At 36.9% G+C, this 26082-nt stretch overlaps 1 protein-coding gene across 1 annotated transcript in view; it reads left to right on the forward strand.

The window, feature by feature from the left end:
- Nucleotides 1-26082, forward strand: part of MCU (mitochondrial calcium uniporter) — a 199565-nt gene that overhangs the window by 131421 nt on the left and 42062 nt on the right. The window contains exon 2 of the mRNA XM_039235220.1: nt 22578-22647. Coding sequence (XP_039091151.1) covers nt 22578-22647 — 70 coding nt within the window. The remainder of the gene's footprint in view (nt 1-22577; nt 22648-26082) is intronic.

The raw sequence follows: 26082 nt of genomic DNA on the forward strand, positions 1-26082 counted from the left end.
GGCGATATACTCGTTTCTCTATAAGTGTTACATTACTTTAAAAGGTCTAACCAGTGAGGGGCGCCTAGGGGCTCAGTCGGTTAAGCATCTGACTCTTGGTTTCGGCTCAGATCATGATCTCATGATTCATGAGTTCGAGCCCCACGTAGGGCTCTGTGCTGACACTGTGGAGCCTGCTTGGGATTCTCTCTCTCCCACTCTCTCCCTCTCTCTCTGCCCTTCTCCCATTTGCACTCTGTCTCTCAAAATAAATAAACTTAAAAAGCTATTTAAAACTTTTAATGTTTATTATTTTTGAGAGAGAGTCAGACACAGAGTGAGAGCACGGGAGGGGCAGAGAGAGGGAAACACGGAATCTGAAGCAGACCCCAGTCTCTGAGCTGTCAGCACGGAGCCTGATATGGTATAGGGCTTGAACTCATAAACTGTGAGGTCATGACCTGAGCCGAAGTCAGATGCTTAACCGACTGAGCCACCCAAGTGCCCCGCCCCCCACCCTGAAACTATTTAAAAGGTCTAACTGGTGAGGTTCTGTTGGGTTCTGATGTGTCTTATAGACACAAAGAAATTATAGACATGATCTGTTGCAGAAAACACCATAATTTTTTTTTTAAACGTTTTATTTATTTCTAGGAGAGAGAGAGAGACAGCGTGAGCAGGAGAGGGTCAGAGAGAGAGAGAGTCACAGACTGAAACAGGCTTCAGGCTCTGAGCTGGCAGCGAGCACAGAGCCCGACGCGGGGCCGAACCCACGAACCGCGAGATCATGACCTAAGCGAAAGTCGGACGCTTAACCGACTAAGCCACCCAGGCGCCCCAGAAAACACCATAATTTTTTAAAACCTCTCCAACATAAATGTTAAGAAGAGATAATAGGGCAATAGAAGGTGATGAAAAATCAATGCACAAACATCAGGAAAGAAATATAAGGGAAAAAGAAGAGCAACCAAAGTAATAAAAACCACATTAGGAATTTTAAAGAGAGAGAGTACATGTAATCAGAGATATGGCTGAGGGGCACCTGGGTAGCGCAGTTGGTTAAGCATCTGACTCTTGATTTCGGCTCAGGTCATGATTTCATGGTTTATGAGTTTGAGCCCCACAGCAGGCTTCATGCAGACACTGTGGGATTCTCTCTCTCTTCCTCTCTCCCTGACCCTCCCTCACTTGTGTGTGTGCACACTCTCTCTCAAAACATAGAAATAAACTTTAAAAAAAAAAGTCTGACATGGCACATAGGCTTGAGGAAATTGCATACCTTTAAATAAGAAAATATAAGATATAAAAATTAAAGAGAAGAAGTTAAAGGAAAACAAAGGAGAGGTAACATATGCATGGGGCCAGCAAACTTTTTCCGTAAAGGGACAGATAGTAAATATTTCAGGCTTTGTGGTGCAGTTTCTGTTGCAGCCAGTCTGCTCTGCCCCATAATGTAGGAGCAGCTGTATACACTATGTATGGTTTTGTTCCAGTAAAACGTTATATACAAAAGCAGATTTGGGGCTGGATTTTACGTGCTGGTGGTTTGCAGATCTGAAACAACAAATGACACTGAAAAAAAATACTTAATGCTTATAACAGAGGAAAATTTTTCCTGACATAATTAAAACCTTGAATCAAAATGACTCCCCTATGGCCTGGCAACAATTGCAATTGATATCAAGACATATCCTGGTTAAATTACTAACTTGGAACAAGAATTCTGTGGACATCTAAGTACTGGGTTAGGGACAGAACTTGGGTCTACTTTAGCTTCTTCCGCAATAAGAGACAATTTTAGAAAACAATGGAGGAATTCTACCTTGTTCTGGGTTTCACCTAAGATTTTTTAACCAGCCAAATACTCGAAGCATAAATACCACACATGGGTGTACACTAGCAAGGAAAAGCTGAAAAGTTATGTTTGTAACACCCGTAAAGCCTTTTGAAGCAAATTACAATATGATAAAATGGACCTATACAAAAGAATTAAAGAATTCAGAAATAAACCATGGCAAAAACAGTGTGATAGTAAGAAATTTAAATTCATTTCATTATAGAATGTATATATTTCAGTAGAAAGAATACTTTCAGAATAGATTGTAAATTTATAAAATTTGATATTATAAAAATAGCATAACTAACAAATCAGGTGGGGAAATGGATGACTGAAAGGATAGATGTGCTCCTTTCTTCATCATTCATAGCAAGGAATTGATAAAAAGCTCCTTAAAGTCTGGGACGCCTGGGTGGCTCAGTCAGTTAAGCATCTGACTTTAGCTCAGGTCATGATCTCATGGTTCATGAGTTCAAGCCCTGCATCAGGTTCCATGCTGACAGCTCGGAGCCTGGAGGCTGCTTCAGATTCTGTGTTTCCTTCTCTCTCTGTCCCTCCTCTGCTCATGCCTGTGTCTCTCTCTCCTTGAAAAATAAATAAACCTTAAAAAAAAAAAAAAAACTCCTAAAAGTTTAACATTGCTAAAAAAAAAATTGCTCCAGTTTCATAGTATTTTTCGTAATTTTTTTCTCAACTCTAGATGGGTGTTTAAGGACCAGTGTGTCATATATGCACCACTCATTGGCAAGTCTTCATTAGCAAGTCTTCCATTTTAGATTTTTTCTTCAGATAATTCAATGAAATTTTTAATATATTCTAGAAATAATATGTAGGAATTTGTTAGTAATGAGCAAAAAGAAAGAGGAGATTTATTTGGTTGTACAGTAGAAGTCTTAGAAGTCATTTAAGTAAAAGGAAATTTCCTCTGGCTTCCTACACTCCAATAACTGAAAGGTATTCCCTTCCAGCCAATTGGTATGTGCTTTTAAGTAGCTCATTAAGAATGATTAAGAGAATGTGATGAAATTACTGAGCTTCCTTATAAAAAATCTAAGGACACCTGGGTGGCTCAGTCAGTTAAGTGTCTGACTTCGGCTTGGGTCATGATCTCACAGTTTGTGGGTTCGAGCCCCACATTGGACTCTGTGCTGACAGTTCAGAGCCTGGAGTCTTCTTTGGATTCTGGGTCTCACTCTCTTTCTCTGACCCTCCCCTGTTTGCTTATATGTGTGTATGTGTGTGCATGTGTGCGCACACTCTCCAAAATAAATATTAAAAAAAAAAAAATCTAGGCAACCAGGTAAATAAGCAATCTCACATAAATGGAGTGAGGAATGGTAGCATAATGTTATAATTTAAACAGTTGCATTTAACAATTTGATTAATAAAAAATATTATGCAGCAAAATTATTGTTAATTTTTTTTCTATGTCTTTTCATTGGTGTGAATTTATCTTTACTTGCCAGAGCCAGTTTCCTTCATCCTCCTCCCCAGGTACACTCTAATATCAGTTTAATCCATCAGCATCCAGAAAATAGTCGTCTGGTGGTTCTCTCCCTTCACCTTCTGTTACTCTGTTGTCTCTTTATTGCAAAGCAAAGAACCTGTCTGTATGCATTACATGTGAAATAATTATGGTGACTAAGGTTTTATTTTGGAGGTATACTGTCCTCAGGTATGTTTGTTTCTTACCCTTCTAGCTGGCACCAGTTACACAATACAGTAATAGGACCCCTTAGTCATAGCTCTTGACATCTCATCACATATCCTTCCCCTGCAGAGTGTCAATATTGTTTGGTTTTATTGACTTTACCACCTACTTAACAATAGCCTGAGGTATGCTGGCTTAGTAATAGTTTATAAGGAAACGTAATTCTATTTTGGATAAGCATTTGAATCTCTCTTTTAGGTGTCGCTTGCAGTAGCCACTGGCCTTGGATATTAGAATTATTGTCTATATCATTTTGGTTATAAAGTAGTTACTATAAACGAGCATTAAAAGAAGAATGTGGCACTGTCTGCATTCAAAGGGCTTGCAGTCTAATCAGAAAAGTATTGAAAATGATTGAAAGTTGGAAGTGTATAATTTTGTATTAATAAAGTGATAAAGGGAGAGTCATAGAGACTTGTGGACATAAGTGATACAGTGCATTCTGACATTTTTATCCCAAAGGGAATTAACATTTATTGAGTGCCTTGCATGTACTAAGTACTTTAATAAGATTCAATCAAGTAATAACTCTCATCTCTAAATGTAGATACTTATTTTAACTAGCTTTATTCTTTTAGAAGTTTGTAAAATGGAAAATAGCTGTTTGAAAACAGGCAAAATAGTGTCCAACTTCACTCTTGAAAATAATTAGATGATAGAACAACAGAGCAGAAAACTGAAAAGACTCTAACAGCTTGTAATTGTGCAGCTGTGATGAAGTTTTGGGGTGATGGTGGAGGGGTCCGGAGCCGATGGCCAGTAAAGAATTCTTAGACGTCTTTGGTGCAAAAAGGTGATTTTATTAAAGCATGGGGACAGTATCTGTGGGTCAGAAGAGCTACACTGGGGTCATGATGGGTAACTCATTATATACCCTCAGGTTGGGAGGGGGTCAAGGATAGAGTAAGTCTCTATGAATTTTGGGAGCAAGGTGTCCAGGACCTTGAAGGGCTAGCTGTTGCTAGGGAAATGCCATTCATTACGGTTTCGTAAAACCTTAGTCATGAGACCCTTCAGATGTGTATCAGGAGACCATAAGCTTGGAGTATGATTCCAGCATATATCTTGGGGCAGTTGAGATAAAGGAAGTTTCCAAAGGAATTTTTATAGACTTTAGTAAGTTAAAGTAGACTTACAGGTTCCCGGGGGTAGGGAAGGGAGGAGTCAGAATAAGGTTAAGCCAAGATTCTCTTTTGATCCTAGCAAAGTGTCATCATCAAGGCAGCTGAGCTCCTCGAGTGAGGCTACTCTGCCGGTTTCAAGGACTTGTCAATGGGCTACAGGCAGTAAGGAAATTTCATTTTTTATATGCCTCGGTTTCCCACATTAGCATGGCAAGCACTGAAACCCCTTTCCTTTATTCTTGGGTAGCCAGAGGTGTCTGAGGAATATCACACATATTCCACCTGGGGTGGGGTAGGGGGTGCCACCAGCCTGGACTTTGCCCTCAGCTTGTCCCACGCTCCCTCATCAGCTGCTCTGGCTTTATTAGAGGTTTGTGATTTAGAATGAAAAGTGCATCCTGGCAATCTAGGTCATTACCCTCTTCTCTGACTTCTCAGAATTTCGTGTGCTTCAAATGTAGAATGATTAGTGGGAGGGATAGGCTGGGAGTGAGCAAAACAAACCATGATTGCTCTGTTGTGGCAATAGTGATATTCGCACTGTTTTGCTAACTTACTCTATGAAAATAAAACCAAAAGTACTGTTCCTAGAAGCCACTGAAGTTTTCCTTTGGCCTTCTTAATGTCTATGATTATTTCCATTTTAGAAACTTGAACTCCTTTAACACACCCTGATTATAGAATTGACCAGCTTTTATTTATTGCAATTGTTGCTAAGGATCACTTTGTAAATTATTTAGTAGTGTTGAATCCAGAGAGGGAGAATGTGATATTCTGGCCATCCTCAAAGAGCTTGTGTTGTCCAGCATTAGAGAGCATTGACTGCAAGCATTGTCTTAGTGATGCTGTTCAGTGACACTTAAACATATTGGCACTGAGAATTATATACTAGATTTTTTTAAATGTTTTATTTATTTCTGAGAGAGAGAGAGAAAGAGAGAGACAGCATGAGCAGGGGAGGGTCAGAGAGAGAGGGAGACTGAATCCGAAGCAGGCTTCAGGCTCTGAGCTAGCTGTCAGCACAGAGCCCGGTGCAGGGCTCAAACCCACAAACCGTGAGATCATGACCTGAGCTGAAGTCAGATGCTTAACCGTCTGAGCCATCCAGGTGCCCTGAGAGTTATATACTAGAAATAAAAGTAGCTTCTGACTCCTGATGCTCTTAATCCTTCTTTTATAGGAACATTAATTCAGTGTGTAAACAGATGCCAATTTTGACTCTGTTATGTCTCTATAATACTTTTCTGCTGGGAAAGGTAGAAAAGATATAAGATACTTTATTGGATACCCTTTGACAATTTGGTAAGAGAATAGTGTCTGGATCATAACCAGCATCTCTCAGAATCAACAGGAGAGAGGGTTTTAAGTCAGTTTTCACTATTTTGACTACCTAAGGTAGGCCTTTTAACTTGCAAGTCATACATAGTTCAACTGAAAAACTCCTTTGATAGCTTTCAGTCAGTCTGAAATCTTGGTAAGGAAGAGTGGCAATAGAGAAAGAAAGGAGCAAGCAAACCATTGTTATTAGCCACACACGCAAACCTCTGTCTCTTTTCTGTAATTGAAACTAATGACACTTGTTTACATATTTATTTAACAAAAGATGGGCCTTAGGGATTAACATTGTGTTTCATACAGAAGCACCAAAGGAAATCCTGTGAGACCCTCTCATTGGAGGGCTATGCGTGTAGGAGTAAACCTCCTGGACCACTGGCCATCTGTCATCACCAGGTCTCCACTTAGGGGTTGCACAGTGTTTTGACCAACAAAATAACCCAGTGTGAATCTTGCAGCACCTGTTTGATTTTTAAAATCAAAGACATTTCTTACTTTCCCTCTCTCCTCTGCTTTGGTTAGCTTTGGAATATTGAAGATCTCAGAGTGTCCCCAAATTAAACATCTGCTAATTTAGGCAAGGGTTTTAGGGAAGAACTAAGAAATGCACGCACGCGCAAACACACCACACACACACACACACACACACACACACACAATATTAAGACACAAGTTGTTAGTCCTTTCATGAATTATTGCCAGTCCTATTTCCCACTGTCTCTTTCACACTAACATAGTAAATACTCATCAGTAAGTTTAGATACCAGCATACTAAGTATAAAAATGCCAAGATAGATATAAGAAGTTAAAGAGGAAAGTTTTTTTCATTCAAGGAGCTTAGAATATTCTAGGTATTTAGCACCTGCAGTTCCCTGGTTTATAGTAGCCCATCCCCCATTTGGAGATTTTTAATAAATGCTTTCCTTTTTAACTTTTTATGTTGAAAATTTTCAAATCTACAGAAATTTTGAAAGACTAATACAATGGATATCCTAATTCCTTTTATCTAGACTCAATAATTGTTAATATTTTGCTGGTATATGCTTTTGTTTTCCCACTGAGCCTTTTGAGACCTCCTTGACTCTTCATCCATAAAAAATTCAGTGTGTGTCTCCTAAGAATAAAAACATTCTTTACATAATTATAATGTAATTATTACACTCAAGGAAATTAACACTGATACAAACATATCATAATTAGATGGTTCTGTTGACTTACAGAAAAATATTTTTTCTGTCTACCTGAAAGATAAATACATATTCCCCCTTGAAAATAAGTCTGAGGGAAAACTGTTTGCCATTTATTCTATGGACTTGAATAGTATATATCTGTTACAAGGCGGAAAGTCATAATCATGCTTAAAGTGGGAATCTTTTATCAAACAGAATCTGTCAAAAGATACCTATTTACATTTGTGCTTCAAGGAATATTTCATCTGCACTGCATATATATAAGTAATAGATGTTTCCATACCTTTTGTTTTTGAGGCTGTTTCATGCTAACATTTGTAGAAAATGTTGTCAGTAAAAAATAGGATATTATGTGCCATGTATCATGAGAACTATCAATAATTTGATTCTTAATAGTTTTTCTCATTCCCTTATTAGAAAAAGCCGTACTCATGAACTTCCCAGCTTCATTCTTTCAAGGAAGTATTGTTTGTGTCTCGGTTTTACTTTTGACTTCATTTTTGTGTTAGCTGGAGGGCGGACATTAGGGGATTATTTGTCACAATAACTCAAGGTTTGGCTCAGGTCGAGATCCCGGGGTTGTGGGATTAAGCCCTGAGTTGGGCTCCGTGCTATGCTGAGTGCTAAATGTAGAGCCCGTTTGAGATTCTCTCTCTCCCTCAGTCCTATTCTCCCTCTTGTATGTGCATGCTCTCTCTCACTCGCTCACTCTCTCTCTCTCTCTCTCTCAAATTAAAAAAAAAAATTGAGGGGCGGCTGGGTGGCTTAGTCGGTTAAGCGTCCGACTTTCGCTTAGGTCACGATCTCGCGGTTCGTGGGTTCGAGCCCCGCGTCGGGCTCTGTGCTGACTGCCAGCTCGGAGCCTGGAGCCTGTTTCAGTCTGTGACTCCCTCTCTCTCTGACCCTCCCCTGCTCACGCTGTCTCTCTCTCTCTCCTAGAAATAAATAAAAAAATATATATTAAAAAAAAATTGAGAGGCATAATAAGGAATTACTTAATGTTTTACTGGCAAATGATTGAGTAGATATCTCCTTTTGAATTTTTTAGTCATCCATTTGGGCAGGATATTTAAAGAGATAATAACATGAAGTACCACAGTGTTTTGGTCAGTAGTAATTTCCTACCACATCCTGTACATGTTCCTTTTCCAATTTGTTTTTTCAAATAGTGACATGATAGTAGATTTCACACAATCATCTGCCTTATAACAACTTAGTATTGAGACCAGGACTTGAACTTTGTACATCAAATTCTATTCCTAGTCTGCCAATTGAAATTGATTTTTGTTTTATTGCTAAAGCATTGTCCCATTTTTAATTTTTTTGACTTCCTTATGATCATTACTTCTGTTTAGGAGAAGCTGTGGGTTCCTATATTGCCAGAAACAGAGTAGAAAGGAAAAAAAGATCTATGATGAAAATTAAAGAGCAAAAGGCTTATAAGCGTTTTAAAAAATGCTTTTTAAAATTAATTGATTTTTTTTTTTTAAATAGGCTCCATGCCCCGCGTGGGGCTTGAACTCAGAACCCTGACATAAAGACCTGAACTAAGATCAAGAGTCGGACGATTAACTAACTGAGCCACCCAGGCACCCCTAAAAATTGTTTAAAACCAAAACATTTGGTCCTCAAAGCCTGCATAAAATACAAGATTGATATTTTTCTAATAATGTGCTCCCTTCATGTAGAATGAAGTGGTCAGCTAATTTTAAATTTCATCTGGTGTTTACATACCATGAGCTATATGTAGTAAGCTTTTGAAAAATGTATACTCGTTCTAGGAAACTGGTTTAAAAGCCATTCGTTTTATGACTCTAGAGAGTAAAAATGGCCCAGTCCAACCTTTGCTTCCAGTCTTAATAGGATTAATATGCATGGTTGGGTTCTTAATATGAAGTTGATCCTCCTCAGCAGAAGGAAACCCAACCAAACATGCTTTTTTGCTTGGCTTTAACTTCACAGTGTTTAGGGTAGCAGTATATTTTATTTGGAAAATCCTCACAACATTTTCTTGAAGGTTTTGACTCTGCAGGGCTAGATAACCCTCCATTCAAGCAAGAAATAAAGTTAAGCCCTTAATTGTCACCCAAAACTGCCAGCTTTACTCAGCTGGAATTTTTTCGTTTTTGTTTTTTAATTTTTAATGTTTATTTATTTTTGAGATAGAGAGAGAGAACATGAGCAGGGGAGGGCAGAGATAGAGAGAGAAATGGAGACACAGAATCCAAAACAGGCTCCAGTCTCTGAGCTGTCAGCACAGATCCTGACACAGGGCTCAAACTCATTAGAACCATGAGAGCATGAGTCAGTTGATTAACCGACTGAGCCACCCAGGTGTCCCAGAACTCTGCTGGTATTAAAAGCCTCTGGCAACACCCAAACTATAGATACTTGGCTATTTTCAGTGAACATAGAACATTTTCCAAAACTGACCATAAGCTACGCTATAAAGCAATTCTAAATAAATTTCAAAAGATTGAAATTGTACAGAATATGTTCTTTAACCATGGTGGAATTAAGCTAGAAATTGTAACATTTTTATTAGAAAATTTCCCAACATTTGAGAAATACGTCAAAGACGAAATAAATATCTAAACTAACATGCTATCAGTGCAGAGCCCCACATAGGCTCCTTCCCATGAACTCTGAGATCATGACCTGAGCAGAGATCAAGAGTCAGAAGCTCAATGGATTAAGCCATACAACAGACTAAGCCCTATTTCTGTCTTTATAATTTGGAAATTTTGTGAACACAATTACAAAGAATTTTTAAATTTAAATATTTACATTTTGTCATGTTTTTATTTTTTTAATATTTTTATTTATTTTTGAGAGAAAGAGTGGGGAGGGGCATAGAGTGGGGGAGACCGAGGACCCAAAGCTGGCTCCGCACTGACAGCACAGAGCCTGATGTGGACCTTGAACTCACGAACTGTGAGATCACCATGTGAGCCAAAGTCAGATGCTCAAATGACTTAACCACGCAGGTGCCCAATATTTTGTCATATTTGTATCAAATCTTTTTTACTAAGAAAATAATATGTTGTGGTCGCTCTAGCAGCACATGTACTTAAAAAAAATTGGAAATAAAATAAGCAGTATACAATACAATAAAGTTAAAGCTACTTTTGTTCCCATCCCCAATCTCAAAACCCTTTCTCTCCAGAGAGATAATTGCCACAAAAATGATATTCTTCCCATGTTTTAATATTTAAAATTTAAGTATGTTGAATATATTATTATACATGTATATATACATATGAAAAGTAAAATTTGCTTATCCTGCTACAATTTTTAAATCTTGACATTTATCCAGTATAGATCTATTAACAGTTTTTAATTCTAAGTGAATTTTACTGTATGAAATTACACTTAATTACCCATAATATTGTTACTGTTACAAGTGATAATCTTTTCAAATCAAGCTGACTCTGCCCCAAAACTCCATACTCGGATTAGATTCTTTTACTCCCTCAAAGATTGACTTTACTCAGTTGTGTTTTAAGATGATAAAGATATTTTCATCTTTTATCAAAGAATGATGTAAGAGAAGCACCTGGGTGGCTCAGTTGGTTAAGTGTCTTAATTTCTGCTCAGGTCATGATCTCACAGCTGGTGAGTTCGAGCCCTGCATCGGGCTCTGTGCTGACAGCTCAGAGCCTGGAGCCTGCTTCAGATTTTGTGTCTCCCTCTCTCTCTCTACCCCTCCCATGCTCACACTCTGCCTCTCTCTATCTCTCAAAAATGAATAAACATTAAAAATTTTTTTTAAAAAAAACAATAATGTAAGAAAAAATCATGTGAAATTTCTTGTTTAATATCCAGAATATTATTGGGAATGCTGTATCCACTGTTGTTACTCAAAGTCTTTATATAAAGTGCTGCATCAAACATTTCTTTTAGAACTTTGTGTTAGAAAATATTTTGCCTTTCCTGATAAATTATTATGCTTCTTCCCTTCTGTTAATGAGAATTGTCACTGATTCTGTTGTCTTTTTGTTTTGGAAGCCACGAGGTTGTTACTAGTTTTCTATTGTTGCTCTAACAAATTACCATAAACTTTGTGGCTTAAAACAACATAATTTTTTTTTTATCTCATAGTTCAAAAGGTTAGAAGTCAAATACAGGTCTCACTGAGCTAAAACCAAGGTGTCAGCAAGGCTATATTCCCTTCTGGAGTCTCCAAGGGAGGGTCTGCTTTCTTGCCTTTTCCAGCCTCCAGAAGTTAGCCACTTGCCTGGCCTCCTTCCTTGGCTACATTGGGTAGAATCTTTCTCAGTCTTTCTCACACTGCCATCTGTCTTGTTCTACATAGCCACATCTTCCTCTAATTCTGCAAAGGCCCCTCTGATAACTTGTTTTATCCAAATAATCTAGATAACCTCGCTATCTTAGACTCAGTTTATTAGCCACCTTAATTCCATCTGCAACCTTAACTTCTCTCTGCCATGTACATGCCCACAAATTCCAGAGATTAAGGCATGAACAGCTTGGGGGTGGGCATTATTTGGGCTACCACAGAGTTTTAGAGCCAAATACGGAACTTAATTTAGCAGTTGTGAAGGTTTTAATGGCCCACATACTGTTCCCCGCCCCCCCCCCCATCTTTGTTTTCTACTAATTTTTGTTTTCTTGGTCCTGGTTTTTAAATTTTAATTTCAGAATTTTTTAAATTAACCACCATTTTATTATGTGTTTGTGTTATCGTTAGTTCAGATTCTTTGTAGAACCAACCAAGCATAGGGGCGCCTGGGTGGCTTAGTCGGTTGAATGTTTGACTCTTGATTTTAGCTCAGGTCAGGATCCTAGGGTCGTGGGATTGAGGCCCACGTCAGGCCCCTTGCTGAGTGTGGAGCCTACTTAAGGTGCTCTCTCTTCTCTCTCTGTCTCCCTGTCACTCTCCCCCTTTGCCCTGCTCCCAGTCTCTCTCTCTCTCTCTAGAAAAATAAGAACAACCAAGGATAAATAAAATAATTTGAAAAATTGGACCCTTTGCATGCTTAGAAAATGAAGAAGTGATAGTGGTAATGGGGATCTCTCTATATAGATAAGGCTCTGTCAAGTCTCTCAGACTGTGTAAGGTTTTGACTAGACTCTTTGCTAAGAGATTGGTTCCCATGTGATCCCTAAACACATGGAGAGATCAGCTGGAGTCAGAGAATGTGGGATGTGGACCATTCTGGATTGAGTATTTTCAGTTTTGAATTATATATGAAAGTCATCTCGACTGTCTTATTTGATCTTACCCTTTGTACTGCGTCTGTAATGACTATTATTCTTTGTATTAATTTTAAGTAATGTGTTCATTATCTGAAGTTATACCCTAGAAAGGCTTTGTTAAGGATATTTTTAAAAATTAACCAAATTAAAATAAATCCCCTTTCATAAAGGCAGATAAAGGGAGGAAAGGTTATCAAACTCTATGTTATTTGTATGAGGACAGAGTATTAAAGACAAGTAAAACTTATGGATGTTTTTAAATCTCTAATTAATTGAAGGTAGATTTGTTCTTATGGTATTCCTGTTGTGTAAAGTCTGGAGGGACTGAAGGAACATTATCAGTTAGTACATGACTTATTACTCATATTCTAGATTGAGATTTACAATTAAGCAGGACAGTTATGTTAGACATGCAGGCAGTGTGTTTATTTTGTTTTTAATTTGGTAAAGTAATTTACAGTAAATAGAAAAGGAATTTTTTTAATAGTTTATTGTCAGGTTGGTTTCCATATAACACCCAGTGCTCATCCCCACAAGCGTCGTCCTCCATGCCCATTAACCCCCGTCCCCACCCCCCCACCCCCATCAGTCATCAGTTTGTTCTCAGCATTCAAGAGTCTCACATGGTTTGCCTGCCTCCCTCTCCCCCACTATTTCCCTCCCTTCTTCTCCCCCACGGTTCTCCATTAAGTTTCTCCTAATCCTCCTATACGTGCAAACATATGGTATTTGTCCTTCTCTGCCTGACTTACTAGAAAAGGAATTTTGAAACATACCAAGTACTTTGCTCTTTTACTTTTTATGTTGTGGTCTTCTCGTGCTGTAAGTCTATTACAATCACACAGCACATGGGAGGATGGAGAGTGATTTTTATAGCAGCTGTTGTATCCTTCTCCTTGCAGGGGAGTTTTTTAAAATGCTGATAATTTATATTTGAGTCGTATCTACATTCTTTTTCATTACTGGCTGAAGCTGGAGGAAAAATTAAAATCATACAGAGTCGCCTTTTGGTTTGAAATTGTTTACTTCATTAACATAAGGAAGATGTGAGGCGACTTCTAACCACTTATTTTGCCTTTTATTTTATCCTTAGCTAGGAAGAAATTAAGCAAGTCTGTAGCCAAAAGACAAAATAAAGAAGTAACATGGGAGTGTAAGTTACGCTTATATTTCTTTATAATCCTCTATATGATGATTTTCCCCCTTTCAACCTAGCTTTCCTCTTGCATTTTAAAAGTTACATAAAAATAAATAAATTTACATTTTACTTTAAAATAGAGAGAATGGGCACCTGGGTGCCTTAGTTGGCTAAGCATCTGACTCTTGATTTCAGCTCGGGTCATGATTTCATGGTTTGTGAGATCAAGCCCCGTGTTGGGCTCTGCGTGGAGCCTGCTTGGGATTCTCTATCTTCCTCTTTTATCTCTGCCCTTGCCCTGCTCATGTTTTCTCTCTCTCTCTCTCTCTCAAAAAAAAAAAAAAAAAAAAAAAAAAACAACAGAGCATTTTGAGGTTAGTGGATAATATATTTATGTTAATCTTTTTTCTCTCAACCTTTATTTGGAAAAAATTTCAAACCCACAAAAAAATTACAGGAAGAGCACAATGTATAGTGTTATACCCTTCATCTAGATTCATCAGTTATTAATATTTTGCCACACTTGCTTTGTTTTACCGTTCTCTCTTCATGTGTGGCATATGTATGCACATGCGTGCACGCACACACAAATTTTATTATTTCCTGATTCGTTTGACAGTGTGAGTCATCATAATCCTTTACCTCTAAATGTTTTGGCCGTGTTTTTACCAAGAACAATAACATTCTCTTGCTCTTATACAAAACACTGAATCTGATTTTACTTTTTCCTCAATCCTATTACCTATGTTTTATCAGCATTTAAGAACAAAGGAAACAGTGAGGGAAGCTATTAATAGCAGTCACCCACTTCACTTCCTAAGTTATTCACCACTGTCTATCTTCCAGGAAGTGTGAAAATGAAAGATAGAAGTTGATTTTCAAACCTAAATAAACATAAAGGAATTAATTGATGTATAAGGCCCGATAGCATTAAAAGTAGGCCTGATTTATTAAGATGCCACATATAGTTGAGCCATTTCCCTAAATATCTATTAGTATTTCTTTTTATAAATTCATAGACAGAGTCGGAAGGGCCTTATGGTGCATGTTGTATAACCCATTCATTTTACAGATGAGAAGAACTAAGGCTCAGGGTCACGTTACTAGGGATGAGACTAGAATCTTGCTTTTCAAACTCTCAATGTCATATTTTTTTCTGTTATGTCACGTTGCCTCCGAACAAGCCCTAGATGCTTATGTTAGGGTCCTGATGAACGAGAAAGGTAAAATATCTGAGAGCACTACATCAGATCTCTCTAGTATAACTCCCCTTAGAGCTCATCTGGGTGAAATGTAGTGGTGCTGCTCATTTTCATGTGCATATGAATTTCCTGGTAGTCTTGTTAAAATGCAAATTATGATTAGATAAGTCTGAGGTGGGCCTGAGATCTTTATTTCTAACATGTTTATCTGATTCTGATGCTGCAGATCCATGAACTCTATTTTTGAGTAGCAGTTATCTAGAACCAGCACAGAAATCTCACAGCCCCCAGGCACTAGGAAAGTAGGAAAAAACTATAAAATATTTCAGTTACATAAAGTATAGAGAATAATATAACTAACACCTGTTTACTCATCATCAACCTAAAACAAAATATTTCTAAAATTCCTTATTTTCCCAACTTCTTATGTTTTGTGTTGAAAAATTTCAAATCTACAGAAAATTTGAAAGAGGAATACAATGGACATCCACTTCCCTTTATCTAGATTAGCTAATTGTTAATATTTTGTTTTCTCACTGAGCCTTTTGAGACCAATGCATTGATTTATAGATGCAACTACCCATTTTCTGAATATTGTTATATCACCAGATTCTGAATTCAAGATTTCCATGGTACTATAGAGGGAAATATGAATTCAGGCGATAAAAAATGAAACTTTCAATCAAAGAGCAACCAATGAAGATAAAAACATCTTTCAAACTAGCTGTATTTATTCCTTTAACACTTATTGAGAGTTCATGCTCCAGTGTGATTTGTGTTCCGATTTCATTCCCTTATGTCTAAATCTTTATGCTTCTTTGAATTGTAAAAATGATTGTTGAAAGGTGCAAATGCTAGCCAGATTTTTTGGGATTGTAGTTCTTTGAGGATGGGATGCATTTACACAACTATAGTAGCTGAAAGTAAAATAGATATTTAATATGTATGTGAAAAGATTTGCATCTATCTCCCAAAATGCTTACAGTAATCATAATTACTTCCTTAATTCCCAGAGTAGTTTAGCAGTAAAATAAAAGTCAGTAATAATTCCCAAGGGAGGGGAAACTGGGACATAAAGCAAAGTTGTAAAACTTGTCAAAAGTATTAAGGTATAAGGAAGAAAACAAAGACAACACAAATAACTATTTATTAAGCTTCTGTTTTCTCCTAGGGTATGGATAGTGGGGTGGGTACCGATATATAAAGAAATGAAAGCAGTCTTCAGCGTGATCATTACTCTGAAGGGGAGCTAGACATCTAAACAGATAATTAGAATACAGTATGACAAATGAAGAAAGGACAGTATCTGAGAGCAGTGCAGGGGAGTTGCAAAGGAAATGGAGTTGGAGAGGGTAATGCATTTAAAAATGATAATAGAGGGGTGCCTGGGTGGTTCCTTCAGTTGAGTATCTGACTTTTGATTTTACTTTGGGTCATGATTCCAAAGTCCTGGGATTGTGCTTCATGCTGAAGCCAAAATTTTCTTTTGTGTGTGTGAATGCAGGTTCTTAATAAGTAGAAGGGAAGGAACAAGGTAGAAAAGAACTTTCCAGTTCATGGTGGGGAAGACAGGTTGTCACTTAAGAAAAGGAGAAATTCCTTACTCTGGTATCATTAACATATCCTGTCATGAAACCCAAGAGAATAAACATGCAACCATTAAGGAAAATGCAGCATTCATTAGGGTATAAACACATTCCAAATATAGGTATAAAATTACCTCAAATACTAGGGATCTAGACTAGGCACTAAAGTTTTAGTTGTTATTGGACTCTGGGTTTTGCACAGCATAAATCATATGTTGTAATTTTGGAGTAATACCAAAATCTAAAATAGAAACATTATTTATCAATGAAGTTAATTTATACCAAATTATCTTAACTTTGTTAAGTAGTGATGTACTAGAAATATCACTAATCTTTTACATCTTAAAACCTAGCTAATAATTTCAGGACCTAATGTAAGAGAATTGGTTTTAATGAACATTTCTTGATACAGTGAAATGGATAAATATTTGTATTTACTAAGATAAAATGATCTTTCACCAGTTCATATTACATTGAGTGATATGACTTACAACTAGTTACAGTTAAGATTTGAGTGTTCTGATTATTTTAATCCATCGCTAGATCAGCAGTGTTGGAGAATTTTATGGCTGAGGTCTTGCTTTGTATGTTTTTATGTATGCTGTCCTATTTGATCCTCAAAGTACTATTAGTGTGGAACAAGTATTGTTAAATAACCTTATTGGTAATTTAGGAGCTAGATTTAATTTCCCAACTCAAAACCTGATGTTGACCGGATGCAACAAAAAGTCCTTCAAAAAATGAATAAAGTCCTCCATATTGCCTTGTTTTATAGATTTGAAATTCTTTTGGAAATCAAAGGTATATCAATTGCATCATGACTTCCTTTATAAAGTAACAATATATTCTAGTAGGAAAATGTTGCCTATATTAAAAAAAAAGTAGTCACTATGTTTAATAATATTTTCAAGGAGAAAATAATTTTTTAATATTTCAACTGTAATCTAACTCACGAAACATTAATACCACCTTCAACTGCATTGTAAACTTTGCTTCCTTGGTGGGTTATTGAAAGAAGAATAAAATATGCCCTGTATTTAGTATAACCTTTTAAATATTTTTTAGGGTACTACCTAAAGAGATTCTCTTTTAAAACCTCAGATTTCTACTTTAAACATCATAAGGTGTTTATATTGTATAACCTCTTTGTGTAGAGATAGTTGTAGATATTCAAAATACATTATACTTATTCAATTCTTTTCAGTAAGAGTAAGTCTTTTAAGGAGATTGAAGGTTGTTTTGAGTTTCTGAATATCTTACATTTTGGTAAAACATCAGTCATTCAAATGTTATCACATTAATTTTGTCACTTACCCTTAAATGAAATCAGCCTTGTGAAGTAGTCAATTGTGTTGTCATTGCTGTTGTTAATTCAACAAATGAGGATACTGAGACCTGGGGGTGGAAATTCAAGATAGTAAGTGGGAACTGGGCCCAGGTTTTTCGTGTTTTCCCACCCATACATCAAATTTGGAGGATTTGGGGTCACAGTGCATATTTCAGTGCATGGTTAGAGTCAAAGTAGTGAAAAATTATCACAGATGTGATGCTTCAGCTATTGTATCAAGGATTTGGAAAAAGAACTGATGCCAAATTGTAGAAGATATTATAGATTTGTTTTGTGTTAAAAAACAAAATTCAGCTATTAAACAGTTCGTGAATTGGGCAGCATCCCACCTAGTAAGTACAGGGGAACCCCAAGGAATTGTACCAAATGGAAGGTATTTATGGGTAGGAGGCAGGGGCAAGAAAGTTAATTAGCAAAAGGAAAGGATTGTTCCTTAGAGGGAAGAGCAGAGTGTCTTATCATAACAGATTATCTCATCTTCCCTTGGGGAATGGGGAGGGTCCTGGTGGCAGACTCAGTGGCACCCATTAGAAAATTCCTCATGACCAGTTAAAACTACATTTCTGGGGAAGATTGAAACTGCAGTTAGACTACATATAAAGCTTTGGGAACTTGGCCTAAGTGACACCATTCAGGGCCTCTGGTTTTCTTTTTAAGAAAAGACCAACTTTAGACCTTGGCTTTAGACCAACTGAAATAACTTTACAATGTTTGTTTGAGATTTTTTAATGTTTTTTTTTTTTTTTTTTTTATTTATTTCTAGGAGAGAGAGAGAGAGAGAGAGACAGCGTGAGCAGGGGAGGGTCAGAGAGAGAGGGAGTCACAGACTGAAACAGGCTCCAGGCTCTGAGCTGGCAGTCAGCACAGAGCCCGACGCGGGGCTCGAACCCACGAACCGCGAGATCATGACCCAAGCGAAAGTCGGACGCTTAACCGACTAAGCCACCCAGGCGCCCCTGTTTGAGATTTTTTAAATAGAGGGGATTGCCTTTACTTAAATAAAGGAATTACATTTCTCTTTCTTTTCTATCTTTCCTTCTTTTCTGTCTTTTTTTTTTTCCCCCTTTCTTCTGTTTTTCCCCCTATGGTCTAGTGTCTAACTGGCTATGAATATTTTGGGGGTATTGACAGGTTATTTAGACTTGACATTCTTCACAAGTTGCTGACAGAAATGTGTTGCTGAGTTTGCTCTTCTGAACAATGAAAAGTGAGTGTAGAAGAAGATGCATAATTTATGATAGTAGTAAAGAACTTTAAGTTTTGACTTGAATTTAATAATTTGCTCTGAAGGCATGAAATGTCTGTTTAGAATACCAAAGTTTGATGTTTTATTAGCTTGAATCTTAGGACTTGGGAAAATTAAGTTAACAGTATTCTGTAGTCTGACTCTAACTTGATAATGCTAGCATTTTTCTTTTCCTAGGGTTAAGATTTAAGAAGTGGTTGTATTACCAGAGCAGATGTTCTACTTTAACTACAAGCCCCTGTTTTTCCCAGAAGTTATCAAATTACTTATCAAAGATGTGGACTATCAGGGTGTCTCGCTGGCTCAGTCAGTAGAGCATACAACTCTTGTTTTCAGGGTTGTGAGTTTGAGCCCCACTTTGTAGAGATTACTCAAAAAAAAAAAAAAAAAGAAAGAAAGAAAGAAAGAAATGTAGACTATTTTGCACCAAGTGTATAAACCTGTCTTTTCTTTTCAAGGAACTGTATTGACACCAAATCACTTTGTTCCCTTGGTGTTGATATTGCCTAGAGATTTACTCTTTCTCTCATGATTTCTGCATATTTGGTATTTGCTTTCTTAACCTTAATCTCCGTCTCTGCCTATGAAATTTAAATGCATGAATAAATACATACCATTTGCCTGAATGTGTTGTTTTTAACTTCTTGAGTTATTTTTTAACTTTAAGCATCAATCAAGAATTTATTAAAATCTTTCTATCTCCTTGTGATTTATTAAAACTATGCAATTAAAACAGCAAAATATATTCAATCTAGGGGAATCATGGAATACAGTTTAGAATAGCAATGCCTCTTTGGTCTCTAGCACTTATTCTTTTTTTTTAATTTTTTTTTTAACGTTTTATTTATTTCTAGGAGAGAGAGAGAGAGACAGCGTGAGCAGGGGAGGGTCAGAGAGAGAGGGAGTCACAGACTCTGAAACAGGCTCCAGGCTCTGAGCTGGCAGTCAGCACAGAGCCCGACGTGGGGCTCGAACCCACGAACCGCGAGATCATGACCTGAGCGAAAGTCGGCCGCTTAACCGACTAAGCCACCCAGGCGCCCCTGGTCTCTAGCACATATATTCCTCTCCTTGGTTTTTGTCTTCGTTTTGGTTTTGTTGGTTTGTTGTTATTGTTGACACATTTGAAAGAAAAAGAAAATAGCAAGAGCAAAATGATTTTTATTTTTCTATTGGCCTTATTAGACTATAAAGTATTAGAAGGTTTAAAGAAAGGAAAGGACCTATTTGTGTGTTTGTGAACACTTAACAAGTTATATTTTATAATTACCAATATCATTATAGAAGTTACTGAGAAGGACCTTGGGAAAGTGATTTATCTCAGAACTACAGTGTCAGGGTGCTACACCAAGGGTCAGCAGACATTTTCCTGAGGAGCCAGATGGTAAATATTGTAGACTTTCTGGGCCATAGAATCTCTGTTCCAACTATTTAACTCTGCTACAACTCCTCAATTGTGCCATTGTAGTGTGAAAGTAGGTGACAGAGCTACAGATTGGAAGTAAATAAATGGGCTTGGTTGTGTTCCTGTATAAATTTATTTACAAAAACAGGTGGTAGGCCTGCCAACTTACGTTCTTTAGCAGCCTAACGAATAATATTCATAAACAACAATGTGTTTATGCAATTCTTTGCTCCACAAAAACACTTTTTATTGTTGAGGAGAACTTGCGAAATCATAGAGGAACAGAGGACTTCCTATTTTAAAACGATCTAGGAGATTGTACATAAATATTTTCAGGTAATGCAATATGCTGGTTGGAATTTCCTTTAAGAGACTGTGTGGGGAAAAAACTAGGTTGATATAGATGAACCAAATTTGAGAAAATGTTGGTAAATATAGAAGTAGGTGATGGTAAATGGAAAAAATTCATCACACTGTGCTCTTTACTTCTTTGTATGTTTTGAAATGCACATGTTAGAAAGTTACTATTTAAGTAAATAATGGCCTGGTAAAGGCAGCAATTTTTCCCTTCTCTTGAAATAACTTTAAAATAAGAAAGTGAGTAAGAAAGCAAGCTCCATCTTGAGCACAACCAGAGAGATCTCTGCAATCCTAAAGCACAATATATGAAAAAAGGTTTACCAGATCCAATGAAGATCAAGTACATATGTGAGAGGACCCTGAGAGTTCCACATCCCCAACAAAGCCAAGAGAGCTCAACTGAGGTTGGCCTTAGTTTCCTCCAAAGCAGCATTCAACACTAACACTTTAACTAATACTTTCCTCAAAGAAAGATTTATTTAAGGATTTTATACCAATCCAAATAATCCTTTAATGCAAAGGCAAAGACATTTTTTAACATGCCAAGTTTCAGGGGACTTTATTCTCATGAGCCCTGCTTCTACAGGATGAAATTCAGCCAACCAAGACATGAAAGGGGGAAACTATAGTTAAAGTATTGGTAGTGAGCATAGAATCCACTGCTCTATAAAATTAAGACATAGCCCCTGTGAATAAGAGGGGACTACTGTATTTATATTTTTAGTAAATGTCAGTCTCATACTTCGGCATGTTTTCTTAAATTGGAAGGAGGTGGGGAATTGAAGTTCACATGAAAGCTATAAAGTCTGTTATGCATCATGGTTTTGTTAAAGTACGTCTTATAGAGTCCTAAATGATTTTTCTTTCAGGGCTGATGGAATGGAATATAATATCTGGCTCAGAGGCAGATATTATGTTTTAGTTAGTTAATGCCTTCCTTTAATACTTTCTGTGACTGAGTAGGATACCTCGGGGACTCAGTTGGTTAAGCATTTGACTCTTGATTTTGGCTCAGGTCATGATCTCACAGTTCACTTTGTGAGATGGAGCCCCACTTCGGGCTCTGTGCTGACAGTGTGGAGCTTGCTTGGGATTCTTTTTTCCCTCTCTGTCTCACCCCCACCCCCAACTTGCACGCATATGCACTCGCACCCTACCTCTCTGAAAATAAAGAAATAAACATGAAAAAATTTTAAAAACACTTTCTATAGATGGGAGAGTAAAAGGTACAAAGGGATAAATTAATCATTTGACAAGTTAGAAACATATTTAATATTCTTTTTGAAACTTAATTGTGAGAAACTAAATTCCACACCTAAATTTTAAATGGCACTACTCTTTGAGAACGTAGTAAGATTGTGAGTGATTTCCTTCTTAAATTTAGAAAAAGGAAATTATTAGGTACTCAAGGAGTGAGGCTGCCTGACCAAATTAAAAATTAAAAAAAAAAAAGGGGGAAGTGAACAGAAAGATTTCTACCCAATAACAGCAAATTTGTGGTACAACTACTTAATAGCTGGCTTACACCTAGTTATGAAGAAAATGCATGTCTAAACCCTAGCAAGAAGGGGAAGAACAAAAGCTTGGTTTTTGACTTGATAGCCCTTAAACCAGTATTAAGTATTTAAAAAGTAGATGAATAAACAGTTTGTGTGATATGTGTGTGTGTGTGTGTGTAAATATGTTTGTTATAAACTCTTGAAAACAAGCCAAAATGTTCATCACTATTGTCTTAGGATGGTGTGAGTTTGAGAGACTTCTTTAAACTGTCATTTTTAAACTTTTCTACAAAGAATTCATATTACTTAAATAATCAAAAAGTTATTAATTGTATACATTCAATTTCACATTTGTCACTCTGTCCTGACAGTGGATGTTTCTTTTTGTGTTTTCTAGGTGCACCAGAGGCTCTCTTCCTGGCAGAATTTGGGAGTTGTTTATTGCAGTACTGTTGTGCCCTCTGATGGTGAGTTTAGGCAAATCCATTTTTTGTGTCTAATTTTTTTTCTTCACTCAATGTTTCTCATTCTCTAACTAATATGCAAATTTATGTATCATACTCTTTCACTTCAGATGGACTTGGAGTCAGAGAGAGAAGTGGGGGGAGGCAATGCTAAAGAAGAGAAAGAAAATTTGAATGAAGATGTAGTGAATTTAGAGGAGAAATCAGAAAAGCTAATAGACCCATCAAGTTTTCATAGATCAAGGAGTATTAATATCTCATCTCTTCATTTATGTTTTAAAATCGGGGACAAAGGGAATGTGAAGATCACAGAAGCACCATCTTTGGTATTTCCTCACCGTTGGGTCTTCAGATTATGGATCATGATCAAACTCTCCGGCCCTGATTGTTTTTTCCTTCCCTTCGACTTGGGCTGTATTATCCTTCTTTGATGTGGGAAAGAAAGAACAGATGCTTGGGGACCGCATGCAGTCCTTTGTCAGAGTCCATAATGCTCAACAGGATGGAGGCTGCTATTGTTACTGGAGTGGAGGGATATGTGTATAACCCTTCCTGTCATTTCTCTTACTCAGTATTGGACACTTGCAGTTTATATTGTTTGCTTAGTAGGGTTGAGTGTTAAATGTATTTCCTCTGCATAAAATTTCGTTTGATCGAATTCTAATTTCAACCTTGTAAACATTAATTTATAGGCAAAGCGACCATCAAAAGAACATCTAGCACAGTTAAAAACACCTAAAGTGAAGAAATCTCAGCAGAATTTTTAAAGTCCTAGGATCCCCCTGTTATTGATCAAAATAGATATTTAGAGTGTTACCAGAACCCTCCACCCCAAAGCTGTTTACATTTAATGCAGTCGCTGTTATCCAGTATGGAAGTATTTCAGTAATGTAACAATGGTACGGTTGTACTGGGGTATCTGGTTGAATATTATTCCAGGACATATATGCTAGTAGGTTGCCTATATGTTGCATAAAGGGTTGAAGGCAATATTTCTGCAAAAGCTGAAGGCATACATAGTTTTAAAAAAAAGTGTGGCTCCCCAGATTCCAACCAATACTATTGTCCTTCTTAAGAAAACCAATTCATATTAGTTATCAAGAAATAGAGGCACATAATTGGTTTAATGCAACTCATTGTCCTTACTGTCCTCAAATTATACATCTTTATTATTTTTACTTCTAAACTAATTTTACCTTAGGTCTATATAGTATATGAGAAAACTCTGCCTAATACACAGCTACTTCAATAGAGTTTAGTCAGCCATCTCTATGATCATTCGTTGCTCTTAGTTGAGACTGCTGGATCCTATTCTTTATCAAATCATTTTTAAAAAGTACAAAATCTAAAATAACACATTATATTTATATACCTAGTGTATATGTTACCTCTCAATAATTGCATATTAATTATGTTGTGTGACAGATCTTCTATTTATGACTATAATAGCACGTGTAACAGATATATATTATTTTTAATGTCCCTTACCAAAGCAATCTAAAGGTTCTTAGGTTTTCTTATATCACAAGTACTTTTAAAGATCTGGTGAAAGCTCTAGACTCTTTCTTTAGTAAAAAATTATGTGTGTGTGTATACACACACACACACACACACAGGTAATATTACACATAATTTCTTAGTGATAAAGACTCTCTCAAACCAACTCATGGACTCCCCAGTCTGATGGCCCCTCAACTTGAGAACTGCTTTAGATACATTGTATACAGGTGCACAGGTACATGCCTGTATCTGTGTCCATGTTCCCTTTCGTGAGAGGCATTATGCTTTGAGGTTAAGTAAGAGACAAGCTTTGGAGTCAAGCAGATCTAGGTTTACAACCCAGTTTCACTGTTTAACCACCTTATAACCTTACTCAAGGTAATTAGCTTCTCACAGCCTCTTTTCTCATCTGCGAAATGGAGATAGTAATAGTTACCACCTCTGAGATAAAAACATACTTACCCTGCAGAAATAGTACTTATCTACCAGAACCACTTACTCTATAAAGAGTGCTTTTGGTAGTGTTAAAGACCTCTAATCTAAAAACCGTGGTTTGGGGCTTCTCATTTTAATTTCTCTGTGCCCCTGATCCTCAACTATAAAACGACCAACCGCAAAATTTTTATGATTGTATTGTTTGTACCTACTTAAGCTCTCCAAAGCCTTGTTTATACCTACTTAAGATTTCCAAGCCTTTAGGGCGTTCCTCTTCACAGTAATAAAAGTTAAAGATGAGAGTAATTCTGCTATAGACAGGTTGAATGTATAATTTGTCATCCAATCCAGGATACTTTTGAGAATGAAAAGGGGGCAACCAGAGTTTTCCTGACAAATTTTAATAGTGTAAGCCAGGACATGTCGTCCACTAAGCTTTAGTGTGAGTGTTAAAGGTGAGCTAGGGTAACAACAAGGGAAATCACCTCTTCTAGATGCCGTCCTTTCTCTATCCAGAATGTAATGCCACTCAGTTAACCCTGTTCTGAGAATTGTGGTAGAGAGTTGTGTTTATTTCGTAGTTTACAAAAGATGTGAGATTTTCTTACAAATTGTTTGAGAGCAAATAATTTTAGTAATGAAGGACTATTGAAAATTCCTGTTTAATAATAAATAATCATCTGTTTAATCAACACAAGTATAGATAACCTATAAATTCTTAACCTAAGGTCTATGGATGGTTTGGAGAATTAGGTATTACCCCAACTTTTTCTTTGGTTTTTGTCCTGTTACTTTTTTAAGTTAAAAAATTTTTTTTTTGATTTTTAAAAAATATCTTGGGCCGGAGGGGGGGGCGGGGGGAGGTGGATCCCAAGCAGGCTCCACCCTCTCAGTGCAGAGCCCAACTCAGGGCTTAATCCCACAAACGGTGAGATCATGACCTGGGCCAAAATCAAGAGTTGGATGCTTAACCAACAGCCACCTAGGTGCCCCTGTCCTGTTGCTTTTTTTTAAAGCTTTATTGAGAAATGTTTTGCATATCATAAAATTCACCTATCATTTCATAGTATCATAACATAATCCAGTGTTGAACTACTTCCTTCACTCCTAAAAGTTTCCTTGTTCCTGTTTTGCAGTCAGTCCGTTCTCCCATCATGTGCCCCAGGCAACCACTAATCCACCTTCTGCCTCTAATAATTAAATGTTTTCCAAAAATGTCATATAAATGGACTCCTACAATATGTAGTCTTTTGCATCTTGTTTTACATATCATACATAGTGCTTTTGAGGTTTATCCCTATTGTAGATTGTAGTGGGTGTTACAACTCTTTTCTTTATTTTTATTGCTGAGAAGTATTTTGGTATATGGAAATATCACATTTTGTTTATTCACCAGATGAAAGATATTTGGATTGTTTTCCATTTTGGCCTATTAATACTGCTGGTGTCAACATTTGCTTATAAGTCGAGGTGAACATATGTTTCCGTTTCTCTTAGGTACTT

This window comes from Hyaena hyaena, unplaced genomic scaffold (assembly GCF_003009895.1).
Source record: "Hyaena hyaena isolate Hyena2069 unplaced genomic scaffold, ASM300989v1 scaffold_97, whole genome shotgun sequence".
In the NCBI taxonomy this organism is placed as follows: domain Eukaryota; kingdom Metazoa; phylum Chordata; class Mammalia; order Carnivora; family Hyaenidae; genus Hyaena; species Hyaena hyaena.